The 24,293-nt window shown below is 36.8% G+C and overlaps 1 protein-coding gene across 9 annotated transcripts in view; it reads right to left on the bottom strand.

The window, feature by feature from the left end:
• Positions 1-2,531: 2,531 nt before the first annotated feature.
• The window catches only part of LOC126759061 (uncharacterized), a 58,665-nt gene continuing 36,903 nt past the window's right edge, over positions 2,532-24,293 (bottom strand). For 6 of the 9 annotated variants that reach the window (XM_050473648.1, XM_050473647.1, XM_050473645.1 and 3 more), the window contains 10 exons: positions 14,772-15,583; positions 14,512-14,631; positions 13,028-13,108; positions 7,672-7,780; positions 7,482-7,605; positions 7,286-7,421; positions 5,699-5,755; positions 3,802-4,066; positions 3,244-3,704; positions 2,532-3,176 (listed from right to left, as the gene is read on the bottom strand). In XM_050473648.1, the coding sequence (XP_050329605.1) occupies positions 3,058-3,176; positions 3,244-3,704; positions 3,802-4,066; positions 5,699-5,755; positions 7,286-7,421; positions 7,482-7,605; positions 7,672-7,780; positions 13,028-13,108; positions 14,512-14,631; positions 14,772-15,375 (2,076 nt within the window). In that variant the 5' untranslated portion in view covers positions 15,376-15,583 and the 3' untranslated portion in view covers positions 2,532-3,057. The remainder of the gene's footprint in view (positions 3,177-3,243; positions 3,705-3,801; positions 4,067-5,698; positions 5,756-7,285; positions 7,422-7,481; positions 7,606-7,671; positions 7,781-13,027; positions 13,109-14,511; positions 14,632-14,771; positions 15,584-24,293) is intronic. The other 3 variants (XM_050473649.1, XM_050473650.1, XM_050473651.1) reach the window with 3 other exon arrangements.

Consider the following 24,293-nt stretch of genomic DNA (forward strand, 5'->3'; position numbering starts at 1 on the left):
GGTACGAGTAAAGCATTAACACGCTTCATACTCAAGATATTAACCAAAATGGTTGAATCGGCCTATAAGAGATCCTCTGCTATCTTCCTGATGCCAACACGACGATTTTTAAGTACTATTTCTTTACTTTTTTCGTTATTTATTGAGGGTGATGGAGGACTAGCAAGTTTTTGATAACTTACGTGGGCATATGGAACATAAAACAGGTTTACCAATCTAGGGAAAAAATAAGTATCGATTTGATCGTGTTTGAGCGCACTTTATATAGACTAGTATGGCTGAATTTGATCCTGAGCATAAATTGGTATACAAAGTGATCCTAAACACAATACTTTTCACAACTCAAATCAACCTCATTCGTCAGGTTATGACAGAATTAATGCATTTGCACTTAAAGCGCTACCCGAAAACGTAATCAGCATGATTGTCAAGCTTTTTAACGGAATGCTCAGATTGATTTTGTCATATCCGATCGCAATAGAAATTTGCTGAGGTTATTTTAATTCTTAAACTCGGAAAACCTGAACATCTCATTAATACTTATCGACCAATTAGTCTACTGGTAATTATCTAAAAAGTATTCGAAGGAATATTTTTACGCAGGCAGGCTTTTGTCGGTTTTGGAAGACAAACAGCTTATTCCGAATCATCACTTTGGCATCAGAAAATTTCATGCCACAATTGAATAATGTAATGCTCTGGAAAATAAGAAATGCTGCTCTGCTATGTTCCTTGATGCCCGTCAAGTGTTGGACAAAGTCTGGCTTTGAGGCATATTATTCAAATTAAAGATAAAACAATGTTAATTAGATGCCGTGATGCTGATTCGGATTTGAGACCAGTTGGTGCTAGCGTGCCCCAAGGTAATGACACCAAAATGATGGCAACCTATGCTGATGATACTGCACTGCTAGCATCAAGGCTATAATACCTCTTTTAGACAATTGCAGATGCATTTGAATAATCTACATATGTAGAACCGTGCCTCACCAAATGGAATGTTAGCATCAACACCGAAAAGCCCGCACAAGCAGTATTTACCCTCAAGCACAAAAATTTCCCTTAAGTGGCTTTATATGGTCAGTTGTTACCTACAAATACATGCGCAAAATATTTGTGGATTACAATTGATAAAAGGCGCACTGGGAAATAGCACGTAAAAGTATAAAGAACTCAGCTAAAATTTAAATTGGGGAAGTCAAGATCCCGCCTCAGTCTGAAGAATAAGTTGCTAATTTATAAGGTAATACTTAAGCCGATCGTATGGCCGACGTATGGCATTCAAATCTGGGGTAGTGCACCGAATTAAAAGTAATTCAAGCTTTCAAAAATGCGCACTATAGTGGGGGCTTCTTTCTATATGAGAAAAGATGTCCTCCAGCGGGATCTAGAGCTGTTTAATGTAAAGGAAATAATAGAAGAATTTAGCAGACGTTACCTCTTCCATTTGGAGCATCATGAAAATATATTTGCGATTCAACAGCTGAACGATAGTTCACAACGTAGAAGGAATTGAAAAGATACCACTCGCTAGGCCTACCCTTTCCATTCAATTAATGTATAAATTCGGCTGCACCGAAGCTAATATACCCTTCACAGGTGGATTTCTTTTAGTAACTATGTGTTCAGTTTGTATGGAAGCTATATACTATAGTAATCCGATCTGAACAATTTTTTCAGAGACTATATTATTACCTTAAGCAGTAACCCATGTCAAATTTCGTGAAGACACCACATCAAATGGGAAAGTTTCCCAAGCAAGCATTTGATTGCGATCATTTAGTTTGTATGGCAGCTATATGCTGTAGTAATCCAATCTGAACAATTTTTTCGGATATTACATTGTTGCCTTAGAAAATAATATATACCAAATTTCGTGAATATATCTTGTCAAATGCAAAAGTTTTCCATACAAGAACTTGATTCCGATCGTTCAGTTTGTATGCCAGCTATATGATATAGTGGTCCGATATCGGCAGTTCCGACAAATGAGCAGCTTCTTGAAGAGAAAATGACGTTTGCAAAATTTCAAAGCGATATCTTAAAAACTGAGGGACTAGTTCGTATACATACAGACAGACGGACATGGTTAAATCGACTCAGCTCAACAGATTATTTATATATATACTTTATAGGGTCTACGACGCTTCCTTCTGGGTGTTAGAAACTTCGTGACAAACTTAATATACCCTGTTCAGGGTATAAAAATCTTCAAGGAATTTTATTTTATTTAAAAGGGCTTCTAATGATGTCAATTTACTGCACTTAGGCCGATTATCGAACTTGATTGTCGTTAAATTGAAGCGTTGCCATCAATACCTCGGGAGCTTACCACACGTTTTGCCAATTTGGTGCTCTGGGAAGAAAGTTCTACACTCCTTTTTAGTCAACTACCCATAACAAATGACTCAAGAGAAGCAAAAATGAAATGAGTATTTAAAATATTTTCAAAATTCTTAAACAAAACTTATCTAGATATTCTCACCTTCTCAATAACAAAAATAATTCCGCTCAAACAAATACCTGATAAATACTTTATAATCTATGTGTAATCATTTATTGCAATACAAAAATTAACAATTTAATAAAATATAACAAAAATTATTACAAAAAACAAGGACACAATTTTCTCTTCTCGCTTTATCAACTAAAACACTTTGATTACCGTTACACGAATGCTTATAGATTGCAGCAAAAATATATGAAAAAGCATTTTTGCTTAAAGGAAGATAAAGTAGTAAATAAAAAAGTGCAGCAAAAAATTGTTTTTCATTACTTCCGAGAATTTAGTAAATATTATTAAGAAGAATTAATAATTATGCAACTTTGTATATTTGTATGTATTAATGCTGTTAAATTGTTGTATACTATAAATATGTGATTTTATCAAGTATAAGTCAGTATAAAGAAATCTAAATGCTTTCACGTTCATTTGCTTAATATTTTATACAATTAACCGTTAGACAACTGTATACGTAGGTCTATCAAATAATTTACTTTGCGCTATATTAATAAATTTTATATAATAGATTAGAATAATTTCACTTTGCTTGCTAATTAAACGTTTGTTGGCGCATCCATGCCACAAATAATCGATTTGACCACAGACGCGGCCGCCAAAGAGGAGAAATTCTGCCATTTCCGCGTCGACATGCCGTCCTTGTAATCGGAAATACCTGTAGTGAGCGCAGAAATTGAGTTTTATTATTTCATAAAATTGACATAAATTTATTTGCCACTTGCCTTTCACCAATATGAAGCTCTCCCTGCAGTTGCCGATAATGCTGTCCAGCACCGAGCTCATTTCCACATCGGTGGCAAGCAAGCCATACTTCTTAGCGAACTCCATGCGCGAGTTGTCGCTGCGCACCAGATCGCGACCCGAGCCAATAGGTCCGAGATGCAGGCGGGAACGTGGCACGCCGTCCACAGTGTCCGTGGCGATGGGATGTGCCACCTCAATGACCTCATTATTGCCGATATTCATGAAGAGCTTATCGGTATTGGCGGACGGGCGACTGAAGTCACTCTCCGTCTTTTGCATCAACGATGCTAAGCCTTCACGCAGGTAGGTATCCCATGGACGCTTGACCTCCATGTTGGCTTGTAGGCCTTCGGCGATTTGCTGGAGTGAGTCGTTGATGGGGAAATAGGTCTTGACATCTTCGCCGCTCTGGTAGATATACACATAGGGTTTTTCATTTCTGAAAAGTTTTTAGGCAGCAATATTAATTTTATTAGCAATAATTCATAATTTATGACACTTCAAATTTGTTTCAACCATCCGCAGCTGCTACTCACTTGCTTAACAGCGCCCGCTGTTTGTCCACATATGAAATCACGACATCTCCCAAACGCACATGCTTTTTGTAATCGGTATAATGTGGCACACCACCGGCCACGCCCACCACGAAGACATAGTCGACCTTTTGGAATGTGCCCAGCAGACGTGTCGTTGTATTGCCAGTGGCGGTCATTGCTTCACGTGTACTACCCACCGAGGGTAATTTCGTGCTGACAATGCGATGGGCGCCAATGTTGCCCAAGGTGTAGACGTTCGATTCGCCTGTTGGTAATAGAGTAAAGATTTTATTACTCACAACTTTCTTAAGTAGGAGCTGGAGAGTACCCAAATATTTATGTTCAGTTGGGGTGGTGATTTCGGTGTGACAGTTGACAAAATGGGCAAATTTACAACAAAACAGTGAAACGGTGAGTTGAAATGAAGAAAGTGAATTGTGAATTGTGGAAAAATTACAGCGAATGTTGGCTCAGCCTAGTATAGTGAATGACCTCACTCAGAATTTCATCGACGAACTATGATTACTTGTATATAACATACACTGAAGTTGGCATGTGCTTAGCTTAATTATTGTATTACTTGTATATACAGTTTGTATGGATATTAATGAAAATGTACTGTGACAACTGATACCTGACAGATGACAAAACGATTATTGTTAAATTATATATACGAGTAGTAATTGAACTTTATACAATTTTCATACACAAAAAACATGATTGGGTTCAGAGATTATTCACAAATTGACTTCAGACCCTGCATTCATTATTGGACAATGTTCAACCGAATAGACCACGTAAAGATCGCAGAGAAGAAAATATCACAGCCGTACTTGAGAGTGTACACGATGACCGTGGATAGTCGATTCGGCGCCATTCGTAGCAACTCGGACTGACGTATGGAAAGACTTGTCATATTCTACGTGGAGATCTTAAATTGAAAGTGTGCAAGAACTGAAGCCGCTCGACCTTCCCAAGCGACATCGCTTCGTTCTATGGGCTTTTGGAAAGTTCCAAGAAAATCCACCAAGATTGGCCACCAAGTTCGTTAGATATCTCAAAGTTAAACTTTTTCTGCTTCGATTCAGGCTTTGGAACAAAACATCACGCCAGTTACCGGTCGAAATGCTCGAATGAGTCATGGAAAATTGGACTCAACTGATGTGCCATCTGAGACGGAGTCGCGGCCAACATTTGATAGCGAAAATCTTCAAAATCTTCAAAAATCTTTAAAATCTTCAAAAAATAAATTCCAAAGGATCTTCTTTCGAATGATAATAAACCTGATGTGATGAAATGTAAAAGCTTTGCAGAGTTAAAAAATGTTTCAAATTTATTCTCTTGTATGCTCCCCTTATGTTAGATTGCCTAACAAAACATATTCATTCTTCGGAGATCTCATTTTTTGAGGAGATCAGTGTGATGAATAGAGAAATTTGATACCTTTATTACTCCTTTTTAGTCAGTTCGAGGAATCGTTGGATGAATTTTACGCATATGACTGAGTGAGGTTATTCCTTAAGCTTTCATAGGTGGGGTAATGTGCAGAGTGATGGTGATGTATGGTAAAAATGGTTAAATGTTTTTGTATGGTATACTTAAGAGCAAATATTTATTTTCCATTAATTTTCAAAAATTGTAATTTCAAATAATATTTCTCTTACGAATATGTAAAAATGTGTATGTATTTGTGTACGAGAACGCACAACACATATTTATGTTCGTCTGTATGTGTTTTTTGTATGTATGTAATATACATATATACATATGTAAAACGAAATAACAACAAATACCCAGAACCAAGATGTTGACAACAAAAGAACACAATAAACCACAACAAAGGAAATTAGCGATATTATTTAGTAGACACAACTTAGCTTCTTCTTAGTTTTCTTACCAAATCTTCTTTTCTTTTTAGATTTTCTGAGGGTGTTTGTTAAATTGGGATCGGTATCTGGTATGAGAGAAGTGAATTTATATTTTTTTTTGTATTTTTTTTTTGCATGTGGAAATGAATAAATAGTGTGGACAGTGGACAAATCGCCGTTTGGGAGTCGGTTCAATTCAGGTGGGAAGAAAGAGAAAGAAAATGATTGCAATTCGTTAGTATTCAAAACCATCTTCGGTTGTTTGTTTTGGTTATCAAATGTCGAAAAATTAAAGATATAATGTAACACATTACATTTCGGCGAAATGACTATTATATCATGTAGACTTTGTTTTAATATCAAAAGAATTATTTAAATACATACTTACATACATACTGCATAAAAATACATATATTTGTTCTTCAAACTTTTAGTGATAAAGTTTTCTCTGATCTAAAGACCACAACAAAGATTCAGCCGGTTGAAAGACTTCTTAGGATCGACTCGGATTTTTATTCGACAAGGACTGTTAACTCAACAGCATTACTCCAAATTGTGGGAAATGTTTTCTTTTATTATAAGAACGACAACAGACCAAGTCGGACAGTTCTCACGGCTGTGGAATAACTGGATTTCCGATGAAGATGTGGAGAGGTAGGGATATTTAGGGAACAGGAGGCTTCTAGATAAAAGGTCAGATGTAGATGACAAGACCGTTGGAACAATAATCCTAACGGTTGGGTGACTTAAGAGTGCATCCGGGACGTTAGGTTTGTTGAGGGTAACCCAGACTTCAGATTCTGTCTGCGTCTGAGTTTTCTACTTATGAGCACATATTTGATAGGTTGGGATGTTTGGGTGCATGTAATTGTAGAATGTCCGATGTACACGGACATTAGGGATCTGGGTGGTATAGGGATTAGCTGAACTGATGGACGGTTAGATGTTGACGTTGTGATTTCCACTAGTCGGAATGCCGAACTGTTAGGGTCTTTTTCGCTTGAATTGTTTAGGCGGCGAAGGCGTTTAACTGGGAATTTGTTTAACTTGTTGTGTGATTGGTATGTACGTTTGGGGTCCAACCCCTGATCACAAGTCCAGAGCAGTATGGAAGCTCAACTGGTAGTAGCTTCGGCTACGAAGTCCGCTCGTAGACTTCTGGTACCACGAGGAGCAGGAGCCCTTGGAGTTAGCTCCAATCTGCTCATGGGGACTGCTCTCCTGGACTGGTACCATGGAAGTTGTGGTTAAACACCTAATGTGCGAAGAACTGACACTTTGACAGTTGAATGTGAAGTTGCATTGCAACCGGGTGCCGTACCCAAAGTACGGCAGAGGTTTCAGTCATTGGTACTTAACGTACTTATATCGTGATATCAAAGCAATTGATTTGATCCGCTGTGCTTTCGAGCACCGTGAGATAGGGCTGACCACGTTAAACACAACGACTGCTGTCCTCATGAAAAACCAGCTTATTGAATGTTCATGCCCTGTGCTATAAAGTTCTACTTTGCTTTGAATTCCTAAACTTCGAATACAGAATGTATGTATGTAAGTATGTACGAATATAATACTCAAAGTTACATATATATCTATAGACTAAAAATCGGACTCACCGACTGTAGTATAGCGTACAAACGTTTCCTTATTCTCCAACATGGCATCCACCGCAAGTTTCTCACAATATTGTGCCGTTATAATGGCGATTGTGGGTTGTTTATTCGAAGCAATGGTTGGCATTTGTTTAACGACCTTTATTGGCGGAAAAAATTATAATTTTAGGAATGCTATTCGGTCTAAATCATCACTCACCTTAATCTCCTTGTCTTCATGATGTATTCTCGTGTATGAATTATATTCCATGGATTTGATAAGACCGCGTTCCTTCAGCGATATAAATACCAAGAGCACATCTTGTTCCTCCCAGCCATAGTCTCTGAAAAGCAAAACAATTAAATGTATTAAGAAACAAAAACAAAAATTAACTGAATTATAGGCATACTTAGCCAAATCTTCCGGTGTAATGGGATTCGGATAGGCTTGCTCAATTAGTTCGAGCACCTTTTCCGGCGTCAAAGGCGGCGACTCGAACTGTGATTCTTCCAGTGAGACTGCAAATTCACACGAATCCATGAGCATGAGCGACGGTAAGAAAGGCAAGAAAAGAGAACAGAATGCATTCAATTAAACGAATTTGTTAATCACATGCAAAATGTAAAATTTAAAACCAAAATCAACACAACAAAATATGCACGAGGAGTATGTATGTAATTGCATGCGAGACCGTTGTTTTATTAATTTCATTAAATTGGATAATTTGCATTCAATATGGGAGTTAAAGGGCCAACGCGCAGCGAACAAATGAAACAAACAACAACACAGCAGTGAGCCAGTGAGCCAATGGAGTGGTGTGCCCCGCTTGGTACGCACTTACGCATGCGTATGCATGTGTATGTAGGCTTGTTAGTAAGTATGGCAAATTATCGCAGTTATAAGGCGCAGCGCTCCCCGGAAGAAAGTCAATGGACTGCATGGCGGGTTAAAGTGCAAAAGCTTTGTAATGGCGAGCAGGTTATGGGCGAGTTATGCGAACCATATGAGAAGTATCGGGTTGCAAAGTAGCTCGAAGAGACAATTGTACGTATGCATATATGTAAGTATGTATGTATGTACTTAAATGCACAACTTGTGTGCGTATTTTCTTCGTGGTTCTGATACTCGTTAACGGTAGACTTATTAATTAGGCGAAATATGGCATAAAAAATAATAAAGAAATTTAATAATTGAAAATAATAATAATTATAATGGAATAAAATTGTATGGTGCCTGTATGGTGGTTTACTATTCGTATATTACTCGTATTTTGACTTAAAAATTTATAATATTTCAAAATATTTAAGCCGTCTAATGAATATTTAGAGGCACCTTTTCACGGACAAAAAACTTTACAGCATGGAATATCCTCCTGACCCATTTGAGATCATGTCCAAACTATAATTTATAACAATTTGCTTTCCTATCTTTTATCCTATCCTTAGGGTATTTTTTTAACTATTAATTTTTTTCAATCCCGTCAAAAAAATTCCCTTTAAATAACCTAAAAAAATTCCCCGAAAATTTGAGCCCTTATTATTAACATTAAAGACTGGATCAAGGCATGTAAAAATTTTCCATTGAAAATACACGACAATCGTGATTTTTTAACTTTAAATTTCTATAACTCAGAGGCATTTTATGGCATCGCTTTGACTTTAGACACATATTCCTCATAATTTAACATTCTATAAAAGTGTCCATTGCGACAAAGTCGAAACTCACACCGGCGAGGTAGTACGGGGGTCTAAACCTGATTTTTCCACTAATTTCGCATTTTTTTGTATATGTCACCTTATTTTTTGGGCACAGTAGTATATCTCGTTAATGACAAGAGCTATAAAAAATCTAAATGAGAAACTTGTAGAAATTTTTATTTGCTACAAAAAAGGTCAGAGGTCAAAACCGCTATTATTAATACTTCTCGAGATATTCGGCTTTTTCGGTAAGGCTTTATGGAATTTTTATAGATGGTATGTAATAAAAAATCTCTTTGTTTATGGAAGAAGATGAGGTGGAAACAACTCAATACTTCCTTCTTGACAAGGCTTAAACACTTGGGTATCCCACCGAGCTGGCGGGAATGGAAATTAAACAGGTGTGCAAATCTAACCTAACCTTACTCTCCCCATTTATTTCAAATTTTATGAGTTATTTTCGGTAAAAATATGTGTTTATTCTTCTTTGCAATTATTCCAAATTATTTCCTTAACTTTACACAATTAAAACAATTGGAAAATTATAGCTGTAAATCACAGCCGAAAAGTATATACATACAAGTATGTTCGCACTCATGGAGAAGACCCTCACTTCTCACTAAATAGGGATGACTTTAAGCAGTTAAATGGTACATATTCGAAGTTTGTACAAAAAGCAGCGCGTATTTTGATTATTTGCGGGCTACGTGTATTCGATTGTTTTGTTGGGTTATGTTGTTACTCATATAAAGTAAGGGACTTATGCTGACAAGATGGGCCATTACGAATTTTTTATTAGTTTTTGGCAGCTATTTTGCTTGGACGTGTTTTGGATCGTTTTTGAAATGCTTTGAGGATTAGAAAAAACAGAGGCAGATGTGCAATATATCTGGTATTGATTACATTCTAGGGTACATAATAGATATTCGTGAATAGAAAGCATTTTCTTAAGAAATAACGTCCAAAATTCGCTGTACTTTCTGGTCAAACCTCGTATATCAAATGTTTTTTGGCTTTTTTATAACCAATCATGTTTTCTAACATTCTATATACAGAATAGTATGGAAAGCGTATTCAATTTCATAGCACCACTCTCTTTAAATCCAATTTACGGGAGTCATGTTTAATATTGGTATATAAAGATACAGGGTCCGGCACTCGAAGTGTAACCAACTTCAAACCGTTCGCGTAGCTGTCGCACTGGAATCAGCTATTTATAAATTTGCTGAATGAAAGTTCGGAGTATTGTTCCTAAGTGTACAAAAGCGTTTTGCCAAAAGTGAACGCAAAAAAAAGTGATCAGCGATGGAATTCAAACGTAATAGTGTGATTGCTTTATATTTAGCTGGAAAATCACAGCCAGCAATTGTTCGTGAGCTCAAACACCTTAATGGGAATAAAGGCCCACGATCTTACACCGAAGCAACAAACAGGTAAGACTTGAGAAAGCGAAGCATTTGCTTCGCTTGGTTGAAAGCGGTCAAATTCCGAACATTGTGTTTTCTGGCGAAAAAATTTTTCCAATGGAGCAATTCGTAAACTCTCAAAACGATAGGGTTTACTTGACCGACGAGAATCTAAGTCATCGCTTGGCCACCAGGAGGCAGCACCCGCCACAAATAATGGTTTGGGCCGCTGACACCGCAGATGGGCGCTCTCCAATTGTTTTCATCGAGCCTGGCGTCAAAGTATTATAAATGCGACATATTATCGGGAAAGTGTTCTGGAGGCTGCTTTGAAGCCGTGGGCAAACAAACATTTCGGTCCCAAACCATGGACGTTTCAACAAGACTCAGCAACGTCTCACAAAGTGCGAGTGTACCAAGAATGGCTGAAAAACAACGTTCCGAACTTCATTACGACCACACAATGGCTCTCGAATTCACCAGATGCGAATCCAATGGATTATTATCTCTAGGCCAATTTGGAGAGCAGGGCCCGAAGTAAAAAATACACCAGTCTCGAAATGCCAAAGGAAGCCATTGACCGTAAGTGGGCCAAAATACCAGCAAGTCACATTCGGGCAGCTTGCGATTCGTTTTTTGACCGTCTCAAGGCCATAGTTAAGGCAAAAAGTGGTCATATTGAGCAAAAGTGAATTGGTCCTAAATTTATGATTATTTTCACACATTTTGTAGTTTAAAATAAATAAAAATTAGTTTTCCAAACCGAATGTATGGCTTTTTTAATTGGTTACACTTCGGATCCTGTAAAATTTACATTTACTAACCGATAGAGTTAACTATAAAAGTTCTGAGAACTTCAATTGATTGAAATTGAAATGCCAAACGAAATTGGAAAGGAAGGGGGCAAATAGTCACTTTAATCGCTGACCCAAGCACAATTTCTAGGAGTATAATTTGATTATACGTTTGTTTGACAGTGGCAGAAAGCCCATTTGAAATCCCATAAACGCTCGAGAGACGAAGGCACAGCAAAAAAAGGGCATTGATTTTGTTTGATGAGCAAAAATATCATTTAATTAATATCAAAGGAACTACATATATAAAATGGTTTTAATGGCCGTAATTTGCGAAGGGTTGAGGTGATAAAGATAACCCTGAAACAAGTCGGCAGTGCTACATCGGATAATACTTCAATGGCGCAATTGCTCAATAGAATTGGAAAGAAACCCACTGCAACATTTTGAGTGTATAGTATATTATATATAAGTTCTAGTAATATCTCTACCGTTTGCCCAGTTCATCGTTCTATGTTACTCATTATAAGTTTATGATAAGCAAACATAATCCACTCCAAATATTTTTCCAGACATTATGTAATACTTTATTAAAATTACTTTATTTATTTATTTTTTTAACAGCTTACTTTATACACTTAGTAATTCTAGCAGAAATGATGACGAATGGCACGAGTAGCTGATTCCCAAGATGAACAACAACAAAAACTAAGAAAAATCAGCGAAATCAACGAAATCGAAAATCACAACAAAATCATGCAAACGTCAGCAAAGCAAGGTTGGATTTATAGTACAAAAATTAAAAAAAAAAATAAAAAAACAGAAACATATAAAACACTATAAACAAAGTGCCGAACGATAAACAAAATAAAAAATTAACAAAACAACAGAAAAAACACAAAAAATGTAGATACAAGATTGATGAAAGAAATATGATAAAATCAGCGGCGGCGAGTAATAAAAAAAATAAAATTATTTATATGTATGTATAAATGCATGAAGTACATATTGCATATACATAAATATATATGTATGTATGTACTATATCGTCACTAAAATGCAAAATAACGTAACACCAGTTTTTATAATTTTACAGGCGAAGAAAAATCGATATATTATAATAGAAACCACTCAAATTTAAACAAAATTTTAGTTTTGGTTATAAAATGGTTATATGTTGGTTATATATTGGTTATGTATTACTTATATATTGGTTATATATTAGTTATCAATTGGTTATATATGACAGCGGAAGCTGAAAATTTTATTTTATAAAAAACTCAATTTCGAGTTTTTTTGATGTTACGTTATTTTGCATTTTAGGTGACGATATGTATGTATGTTCATAGAAAACTGCGCAACTCTGGCTTTAACACAATATACATATAAATAAATATATGCAAGTCAGCCAACGAGTATCACGAGTACCACGATTATCAGATTAACATTATGATGCAACAACAGTTATTTTAGCAATTCGCAGAATTTCATTTGTTTACAATTGCGTTGTGTTGTTTTTGTAAAGCTACCGCCTTATTTATTTCTTTAGTTTTTGGTTATTAAGCAGCGCTCAGCACGGTTGTTATGGTTAAACGAAAAAATTTGTGATTTGTTATTGTTATTTCCTCGTTTGCTTTCCCAGGTGCCGCCAAGGAGGTGGTGGACCAACAACACACAGCTAAACAAACACTTACAACTAAAGTTATGTATGTGTGTTAGAATGCAACATATATATAACATACATATATATATGTGGGTATGTATGTAATGCGTTTCGGGATGCGCGCTAATCAATCATTTGCGTCGTGTGGTTAGTTGCTCGTTATAGATATCCAGCCAAATGGCTTTCATTAAGTCATCGCCATCACCTGTTTTGCGCTGCGCCTGTAGTGCCTCCTCGAATTTGCGATTGCAATCACCATAACAGTAAATAATGTAACCGTCGCGCGCTACAACCACATGCCGCCGTGCATGCCAAATTCGCAAATTCGAAACATCAAATTCGACGATGTACCGTTGCGCATGAGTGAAAGGGAAGAAATTGCAGAGCAGTAGAGCAGAGTAAATGTATGCATATAGGCGCACACACATGCATACATACATATGTGTGTGCATGGGGGTGTATGCGTTGCCAACACCATTGTTGTAAATATAATAAGGATGTAGGAGAAAGAGAAGTAGAAAGAGAGACGAAACATTTTAATATGACAAATTAAGCTAGATAAATTCAGAGAATTAAAGTAGATGTGCAAGTGTGTGTGTATTTCCTTTTGACAAGTGTGTGTGTGTGTGTTTATTTACTTTTGACAAGTTCATTTCTTTAGCTTGTGCGAGGTTAGTGTTGTGGTGGGTGGAGTGATGCGTCGCACCCACCAAACGCGCCGCAGCAGTTGAAGAGTGGAATAAATCAATTTCAGTTTGAAAAGTAGGAAAGTTTGAGTGAAAAAAATATCAAAAAATTAACTGCAATTTTTTATACCCAAGGTCAATTTTTAAGGCTTGTTAATGTGAAAAACTAACTGGTCACTATCTGCTGGCGACGCACGACCGCAGGATGGGGCTGACAGATCGTAAAGACTGCAGGACATGTCTAGAGCAGGGCATCAGGGAAACAATGGAGCATCTCTTGTGCACTTGTACGAGTACCGCATTGGCTAGACTTCGTTGTAAGCATCTGGGGTGCCCACGGTTTGATACACCGGAGGAGGTATCGATAGTGAGACCGCAGAGTCTATTAAAATTCGCGTCCCTTAGGATGCCTGAGATGACTACTCCTCTTGGGCCTAGCAAATTAACTCCATCTGGTATCGCAAAGGAACAAACTAGTCTATGCGTGGCTTATTGGCCTACCAGATTAACCTAAAGTGAAAAAATAGTTCTAAAATTTTCTTACTAACAACTTGTTAATCCTTGGCTATGTCTTTGGGGTCTAAAGTGCACTTTGATGCGACGACATTATATTAGTAAGTCTTTTTAGGTTAATTTTGTTCGAAGTTCTGGATATATGGATGGTCTATATCTGCGAAATGTGATGCTTCCATTGATGCTAAATACGTAAGGTTCCTTACTGTCTTGAGTTTCTTTGAAAACTATTGTAGATATACGGAAAAAAGTTTAGTACTACTGCCTTGTTAAGTCTGGCAGCCTTCATTATCTTGCGCGAACATTTTTGGTTATCGAGTTCGTCAAACATCAAAAAGAATTACCTCAATATCACAGATTTTTCCTATTAAAACGAAAACTAAACTTCAGGAATCACCTTGAAAGCTCAGTTTCAACATTGGGTATAAAAAAGAACAGTTTTTATAAATAAAAATAAAATTTTTCTTTAGTTTGCTGAGTGAATACTTACGTGGTCGTGATGGCGGCTCTGCAGTTTCCTCCAAAATACGCAATTCGATTTCTAAAGACTGTATCTCATCGTAACCACGTTGCAGCAACTTCATGATCTTTTTAATGAAGCCCACATAATCTGTGAAATATCGAAAAAACAAAAATCTCAAAAAAAAAAAAACGAAGACACACTTCATGTCTACAATCAAAAAAGTTGTATTGAGCTCCCTCTCTCTTCTTTTGTCATATACACTTTAATACACACTTCTCCTCACTCACCTCTGGGAAAATCCTTCGGACTAACCAACTCTTTGAAGAAATCCTGCGCAATCTGTGCCTGTTTCTCGTCGCTGCGCAACCACTGACGGAACCAGAAGCGCAGCGTACGTGATTCCTGCGAATGTTTGCCGGTATTGGCGCTCACCAAGAATACACGAAACTCCAACGATAATTGTGCCGGCAACAATTCGCTCTTCTGTCCACTCACGGTGTCCTTATTTATGATAATGCCTGTGTGATCGCCGCCAGCGACATGAACGCGCTCGTTTATCTCATCGACAAGCTTGCGTTCGATCAGTATAACGGTGCTGTTAGCGGTTTTACCTTTTGGCGTCATTACGACCTGTTCACGATCTGTGCGCGGTGGCGTGTGACACGTACTACGGCCATTGACGTTCTGACTGTGGCGCTGCAGGCTGCCCTGATTGTCTGTCAACGAGGATATGCTGCCGCTGCGACTGCCACCAGCGCTGCCATTGCCGTTGCCATTCGCGGCGTATGTGCCATTGCCATTGGCTGCATGGCTGTCATATATGGCGCCGGATTTGTTTGGTTTGGGGGGTGGTGGCGGTGGTGCCATTTGTGGATGACTTCGCGCTGACATGATTGTGATGAGGACAGGTGTATTTATATATGTATGTGTTTGTGGTTTTCTGTGTTTTTTTGTAATTTATTTATTTGTTAGTGGATACGTGTGTGTTCCTGTTAGGTAGTAGTTGTGCTCTTCCACTTGGCTATGCAACCTTGGTTCGAGTTTAATATATTCAAAACTTCGAAAATACCTCAAACTTTTCGTTTCCTATTGTTTTGACCTGAAATAGAAAGAAAACATGACAATAAGTATTTATGCGATGAGATACACTAAAAGAAATTTGTTGCAGAAAGTAATGTTTTGTCGATTAATTTATTTTTTTTTATTAATTATGGATTCTCGTATCAGTTTACAATCAGCTCTGATTGGTCATATAAGATTATCGATTTTTTGGTAACAGGCCTATTGCAAATCATAATTTATAAATAAGACTAATTTTAAGATTTTTTTAAGATCCAGATACTTAAAAGAGCCACTGCCCGACATATAACTCAAATTTCGTTTATGAATAGTTTTGACGTTGCTGTTGTTGTAACGGATACCTAATCTCCATTAGGATGGTAAGTCTTAGATAAGTTCTCATCGATGTCATCCAATGGTAGGCACAGGAAATGTAATGTTTAGTCGGGGTTGGATCAAAGAAAGAAGGATGTCAGATGTGTGGGGTTAGCAGGGCACGTAAAGAGGCGGCTAGAGAGTTTGGTTGTTTTCAATCAGTACTGAGTTGCCTAATACGAAAGAAATGTTTTAAGTTTTTTATTAATTTTTATGAAAAATGATTTCATTTATTAAATTAGCATTAAACCTATTTTTTAAATTTTTTTCTGGCAGATTTTATTACAAAAATTTAAATTAAAATTTTTTTTTTTTTTATTACAAAATTCAGTAAAAAAAAATTTCATAAAAATAGGGAAGTATCTTTAAGCTAATTGATTGAAAAAAAATTAGCTAAAAAAAAAAAAAAACAAAATAAAAAAAAAAAAAAAAAAAAAAAAAAAACTTTTTTAAATTTAAAAAAAAATTTTAAATTAAAAAAAAATGTTGAAAAAAATGTAACATACCGATATTGAAAAACAAAAATTTAATAAAAAATGTAGAAAAAAAAAATTTTTAAAAAGTATTACATACTGATTTTTGTCAGTGTAGCTGAAGAAAGCAAAGTTAAATTTTACGAGCACAAAATTGCAACTTTTAGATACACATACATATTGTAATATTTATACATGCATTCACATAAAATATATTCTGCTATATTTAACCACCCTTTCAGTCGGCGCTCATGAGCTTCTACACGAATACCCATTAATTCCGAAAGTTCGTGTTCGAAACATGTAAAAGTAGAAAATGAAGAAGAGGAAAACCATAACACAAGGTAGAAAAGCAAAAGTTACCTTAACTATTATTAATTTCTGTCATAAAATTAGGGCTGACGTTTTGAAGTCCAATGCACAAGCCATAAAATGTTGTCGTAGCTACAACAACAGCGCAAAACGGTTCATCAATATGTCAACAAGCTGTAAAGTAGAGTAGAGGCACATACTCTCTCGAGTTACGTGTCTATTGCCAATAATATTTTATGTCGATTTTTAGCGAGCGAACATATTTGAAAGCCAATATTTTGCCAACCCTTTTGGAAGCAAACGAAAATAGAGACATGAATATAATATAAACAGGGTTTGCAGGAAAAAACGCTCAAAAACTTTAGAAACACTAATTTCAAATGTCGAGAGCAAGACGAAATATCTCCTGTCATCAAACAAACAGTCGTCGCACTAGCAACTAGGCTCCCACCTCACTGTTGACAGTCATAACTTCGACGTCGTAGATAATTTCGTCTATCTTGGAACCAACATTAATAACAACAACATCAGCCTTGAATCCAACGCTGAATAACTCTTGCCAACTTTGGACTGAGTAGGCAATTGAGAAGCAAAGCCCTCTCTCGATGAACCAAGCCCTCTCTCGATGAAGACCAAACTCTACAAGTCACTCATAATCCCGTCCTGCTATGGTACATTGACATAATGCAACGAATTAAGAGACAGCGGCTACGCTGGCGAGGTCATGTCGTTCGAATGGACGAAAACACTTCAGCTCTAAGACTATTCGCCATAGTACCCGCCGGCGAAAGCAGACGAAGAGGAAGACCTCCACTCCGTTGGAAAGACCATGTGGAGAAGGACCTGGCTACACATGGAATCACCAGTAGGCACCAAATTGCGAAAAAAAGAACGACTGTCGCGCTGTTGTAAGCTCGGCTTTAACCGAGCGGTGTCTATGCCAATAAAGAAGAAGAATTTCAAGGGTCGCATTTTCGCCTCTTAACTACCAGCTATAATTACGTTACAGGGTGTTCATATGTTTTCCAAAATCTAATGTGATGGTTAAAAATATATCACATTAATAACAAAACCATGAAACCCGTTAAAAAACCAGTAATAATTGATATCAACCCACATTGGAGGCCTTTGATTTGAAGTCCGATATTGGTCTGGCTAATATTAACCAGCTTTAAACAAATAATTGCTTGGATACTTACTTTTGCTTTAACTTCCCTTAAGTTGGTTGAACTCCAATCTACCAAAGCTGAGACAATTTTGTGCTAGTTCAATTTCCGACAGGGTATGTATGTAAATTCTTGTATGGCTTGATGTATTTACATATGTCGAAATTTTAGTTCGAACATAAAGGTAAACAACATTCATTCAGTGAACTAACACAAAGTATCAGAATGTGGCAAAGTGTGTTCAGTGTACCCCTTCTTGAAAATACAAGGTGCACAGCTACAATATATGTATATATGTATTTCTATATATAGAGGTATATATGTACATATATAGAGCAAATATAGTAATATTATTTACGACTTGTTTACATTTATGTCTTTCACATACCTAAAAGTACTATAGCATTTTTATTGGATATCCATTTCGCAAAATTTGTTTGCCTCATTTCAGCAAAAGGTGTGTGTTTGTATCTGTGGGTAACTCGATGCCCAACTTCATTCTAGGTCAATTTAGAGCGTGTGCCACAAAGCATTAATTTGACATGCGCATATTTACCATGTTTACACAATATGCATATATGTATGTATTTATATACCTATAGGTATGTATTTTGTACGGTGAAGGTATTTCGAGACGCTTTGGAAATACCTATAAAAATCGAAAGTGTTGAAAGGGCGTTTAAATATCCACACACCTATGCACTTTACTAATCATGGGTGTTGAATGGACGCCGCCTAATTGAAATTTTATCACTTTGCCAATATCGTCTGCGCAAATTCGATTTACAAACCTCGATGATTGAAAGCAAACATATACATATATATGGTATATAAGTATAAAAGGCTTTCTAATTAGGGTAGGTCACAGAAACGGTCTTGTTTGTTTGCGGTCGTAGGAGTATCACTAATGACAATTTGAACTCCCAGAAACTGAATCAACATACATAAAAGGTGGTCAGAAGACGGTACTCCAACGAGCAGCATACCGTAGCATTATAAATAAAAAATAGAACTACATTATTAATTACTAAAAAGGTGGCAGAGACGACTAAAAACGACTTTTTAAAAACTCTTTGATGCCTGAAATCGAAGCTCGTGATTTGGCTTCAACAAGACGGCGCCACATCGCATCAATCAATAGATTTATTGAGAGAACACTTCAGTGAGCAGATACTTTCACATTTTGGGCCGATCCATTGGCCATCAAGATCGTGTGATATCAGCCCGTTGTAGGCATGTGTAAAGTCTAAAGTCTATGCCTACATTCCCGCTTCGATACAGGCCTTGTAGCAAAACATCACGCGTGTCATTTGCCAATTACCAGTCGAAATGCTCGAAGTAGTCATCGATAGTGACGCTAAGGTATCTGTTGAAAGCGTAAACAACTTGAGCACCCTACACGAGATAGTCTAGCATCTGAATAATTAATATGCTCTTTGTAATACAGAGAGTCGAAAAAATCCGAAGGCGAGATAAAGTGAGAAGGTGAAACATCCCTCCCCAGGTTTTTGCGCTGGGTTTAGGACCCGCCACGTAAAAAACAACCCCAATGAAAAGAATAATGAAGACTTATGGTAGCTAATTGGCAACAGCGAATACCGGCGATGGAATGATGAACTACGATAGTGACATAGTTCAGAGAATCAAGCCGCTGTCTACGCTGGCTAGTCATGCCGTACGTATGGACGAAAACACTCCAGCTCTGAGAGTATTTAACGGTGTACCCGCCGGGGGAAGCAGAGGAATAGGAAGACCTCCACTCCGTTGGACGGAGCTGGAGACCTCGTTAAGTGAAATAGTTTTTCATAAAAGGACTTTCCATTATTGTATGGCAGTTTTATCCTTTAGTGGTTTAATATCGACGCTATTGGGCGGAAATGGACGCGTGGAATGAATGGACTAGTTTGCGTATAGGCGGGCAGTCAGACATGGCTGAATTGTGGTCTGAAAAATAGGTAGATAGATCCAAGATTCCGTAACGCAACGTCATAAACCAAACGTCACGACCTCACGAACCAATGTATTTTTTTATCAAACGCTCTCCTAGATGGTAACCCAATCAAATCCTCTTCATCTCTATTTCTATAACTCTCGCTTTAGATTATATCAAAAGAGCGCCTCTTTAAAAATCACGTCTTCTCATAAATAAAAGTGATACCTTACGTCATTTTCCTTAACAGGTTAAACACTCTAACAGCCCCTTGACGCTTAAGAGCACGCATTGAGTGTAAGCTTATGCCTCTGCGCTACATTGCGTGTGAAATTCACCCTCCGCTGGGCGTAAGCATTTCAAAAGCTTTTCACAAACACTCAAGTAAATACTCGGCGGCACACATTTACACATACCAAAGCCGCCGAACGCACCCTTCGGGCTTACCACGGCTGAGCAAACACAATTTTGATCTTTTGCAAGATGTTTACCGACGCCGGGTGGCTGCCAAGCGCTTTATTGCTCTTGTTTTCGTAATATTTACAATCGGATAACATATGGATTTGAACATTATTTTGCAATTTAAAGGCTAAAGCCGAAGTTGACGGGACGAATAGATGATTGAAGTTAAAATACACAAATAAATACGAGGGATGATAGGAATGTTTTGGAAAAATTAGCGTTCACTAATCAATGAGGTTACATTAGTGATGAAATATTGAGCTAAAAAGGTCTAGAGAAGAAGAACAAATTTATACGTATGTTTAGGCATACTGCCTTTTTCGATAAATGGAAAAGATTTGGCTTAATAGAGTTGGCAAAAGGGTCTTTGGATTACGAATTTTGGTTGGATGTGATTCAAAAATTCTTCATATAACGTTTTTAAATCAAATATTTTAAGGTGGCTATTTTTGATTTTCGACGGCGATCTGAACCTTCACAATGTATTTGTCTGAAGAACTTCAGAGACAAAAGTCTCCAAAATATATCTGATTGGACCTTACAGTGTTGTTTTAGGCCCGGACAATCAATAACTGACCAGATATCCACCATGCGCCAAATACCAATAAACAAACAATACCGAGCCGTTCGATACCAAACGAGGTTTCAGACAACGCGACTCCCTATCATACGACTTCTTCAACTGGAGAGATAATTCGTTGCAGAGCTGATTTGAGAAGACACAATCTTTTATAACAGTGTACAGCTGCTGCTCAACAACCGCGCCGTTAGTTCTGCTTTCTCCGGACTGGAAAGGAAGCAAAGTAGATGGGTCTGGCAGTGAACGAGGGCAAGACGAAATATCTCCTGTTATCAAACAAACAGTTGTCGCACTCGTGACTTGGCACTCACGTCACTGTTGACAGTCATAACTTTGAAGTTGTAGATATGTAGTTTCGTATATTTGGGAACCAGTGTAAACACCACCAACAATGTCAGTCTGGAAATCCAACGCAGGATAACTCTTGCCAACACGTGCTACTTCGGACTAAGTAGGCAATTGAGAAGTAAAGTCCTTTCTCGACGAACAAAAACCAAACTCTATAAGTCACTCATTATTCCCGTCCTACTATATGGTGCAAAGGCATGGACGATAACAGCAACTGATGAGTCGACGTTATGAATTTTCGAAAAAAAGGTTCTGCGAAAGATTTATAGTCCTTTGGCCACGGCGAATATCACATTCGATGGAACGATGAGCTGTATGAGATATACGACGACATTGACGTACTTCAGCAAATTAAGAGACAGCGGCTACGCTGTCTAGAACGTGTCGTCCGCATGGACGAAACACTCCAGCTCTGAAAGTATTCGACATAGTACCCGCCGGAAGAAGCAGAGGAGGAGGAAGGCCTCCATTCCGCTGGAAAGACCACGTGCCAAGCAGCGAAAAAGAAGAACGACTGTCGCGTTACTGTAAACTCGGCTATAAGCGCGCAAGCGGTGTCTACGCCATTCAAAAAGAAGAAGAAGAAGTCGTCAAACTAAGTGCATTCAAAAAAAAAACAAATTTCAAGCTTTGACTTATCAAACTGGCCTCGTAAGAAAAGTCTGTTTTCTGAACCAACATTTGCGACACTTCTGGGGGAAATGGCTGTTGAAAAGCCATATTCATACCCTTAATAAGGCTTGAGGGTGACATTATATAGAAATGCATTCAAAATTGGTTGGAAATATATATAGTTTAAAATTCAGCAATCAAGTGGAGAATTATTTTGATACTGATGATATGAGAAAATTATTAATATTTTATATAACGGCATGTTTTCGGTGCTTTTAACCACAAAATTATTTTTTATTAAAAGAAAAAATTTATTTTCATATTTTCAAAAGTTTGAGAACCACTGACAGCATCAACCTCTCTAATGAGGCATCAGACACTTATTTTCTTTTACAAAATGTTATTGTTTACATTTACCGTTATAAGTGCATAAGAGCAAATGTTGTCAGTGAAAAGTTATTCATCACTGCAGTAATTGGATTAGACCGCTGCATGTGAGGAAAAAATCATGGAGCTTGTGACTTAATGACTTTGCGATAGTACAATATAGAGTGGTTGTGTGAAGTATGAAAGCACCAAATGACAAATCACCAAGTTAATGGGAGGGAGGATGTCACGTATGTCTATTTAAGGGCACAAGTAACTGCATATACAGATATGATATGATACAGGGTCGTGCATTTTCAATACATTTGCATTAAAAAATATGTTAACAATAAATATTTTATTATTCATACGAAATTCTTATTTCTTGCTAAAATAATTGTTAAACAGTTTTTGCTTTCAAAATTTTGTTTTTCAAATTTAAAAAATTTTTGAAACTTTTTTTCAATTTTTTTTCAAATTTTTTTTTTAATTTTTTTTCAAATTTTTTTCTTCTAATTTTTTTTTTTAATTTTTATCTTTAACTAATAATATATACACAGGTGTTGCAACACCCTGTATATTCACATGTAAAGTCAGATTGTGGCGTGTACTCCCTTCGTTGCTTGATGAGCTCGAGCGAAAAACAAAGGTGCAGCTGTATACATAACGGTTCATTGACGATTGGGGTTAAGTCGTGTTGTAGTGTGCGGGGAGGCGTTTGGGGTTCGCAATTGAAGCACTCAAATTCCATAATTTAAATTGAAAATGGGTTGAAGAGATGCACGAACGGAAATTATGATGCAAGCATACATACACTCATATATACACATACATTACAGACATACATTCGTAGTATGCATCATTTCTCAATGCAATGACAGTGTTGTTGTTTGTTTATATGAGAGTTACATCTATATGGGAGTATGATGAAGTTGTTGATTATTGTCTGCACTTTTAATTTAAATTTAATATGTAAATGTCATGAGAGCGGAGGCAGAGTAATGATTTCAAATTCAACTCGAGATTTTACATGCAGCTGCACAAGAGGATTTGTAAATTTCCAGACATACAGACATTCCAGACATATGTATGTACATACATACCTGTCTTCATATGCTATATAAGAGAGTATGTATAAAACTTCGGGAAATACCGCAACTGGCTAATCGTATTTGAATTTTGGAAGCTTTCACCCAGCAGCTTTTCAAAATTTCGATTTTTTGTGAACTTTTTGTTTACAACTGCCATGCATGATATAACGAAATAGTATTTTGATTTTGAAGAACTGCTGAGCTTTAATCAACAAATTAGCTGAAATTTTGAGAGATTTGAAATGAGATTTCAGACATATAAACCAGCTTTGCTAGTCCAAGATTCTACAGTTTTAAGCAAGTGCTCAAATAATGATAATACTTAGAGCTTTCGCTTGTATTTTTATAACACAGAAAAGAGCTTTCACTTTTAAAACTTATATCTGAAGCTTTTATCGCTTTGAAAGCTTTAAAAATTCAAAAGCGCTAACTCTACCTTTTTAAATTAGCGCTTTTGAATTTTTGAGGGTTTCAAAGCGATAAAAGCTTCAGATATAAGTTCTAAAAGTGAAAGCTTTTTTTTCAGATGTGCTTTTAAGTTGTTGAAATTTTAAACAAAGATTCCTGAATATGTTAAAATACTGTTTGAAGACTCGTAAAGTAATATGGACTCTTCCACTTTTTAAGTATTGATTTTACCATGACCCAGTCTCGCATGAGCAAGCTTTTACTAGAAAAAGCTTAGCCCAGTTGAAAATTCTGAAGATTTACGACAAAAATATCTCTCCAGCAGACTTTCTCAATTGAATAAACAAGTCTCACATTTTTTCGAAATTCTAGCGGAATTTGTGGAAGTGATAGTCATTAATTTCTTTCGTATTTTTGCTTATATTAAAAGTTTTCTATATAAATTTTCACTTCTCTGCAATTTGATTTTCATTTATTTGCATATAAGTACTTATATAAGTATGTAATTAAGTGTATCCAATTGATTACCCCTTTTGATTACTTTTTTTATTGTGCCACGTTCATGCACTTTAGTTGAATAGAATTGCCGTTTTCTAATTCTGTAATTGCCAGCTGCCTTTTTGACTT

This window comes from Bactrocera neohumeralis, chromosome 5 (genome assembly GCF_024586455.1).
Source record: "Bactrocera neohumeralis isolate Rockhampton chromosome 5, APGP_CSIRO_Bneo_wtdbg2-racon-allhic-juicebox.fasta_v2, whole genome shotgun sequence".
NCBI classification, from domain to species: Eukaryota; Metazoa; Arthropoda; class Insecta; order Diptera; family Tephritidae; genus Bactrocera; species Bactrocera neohumeralis.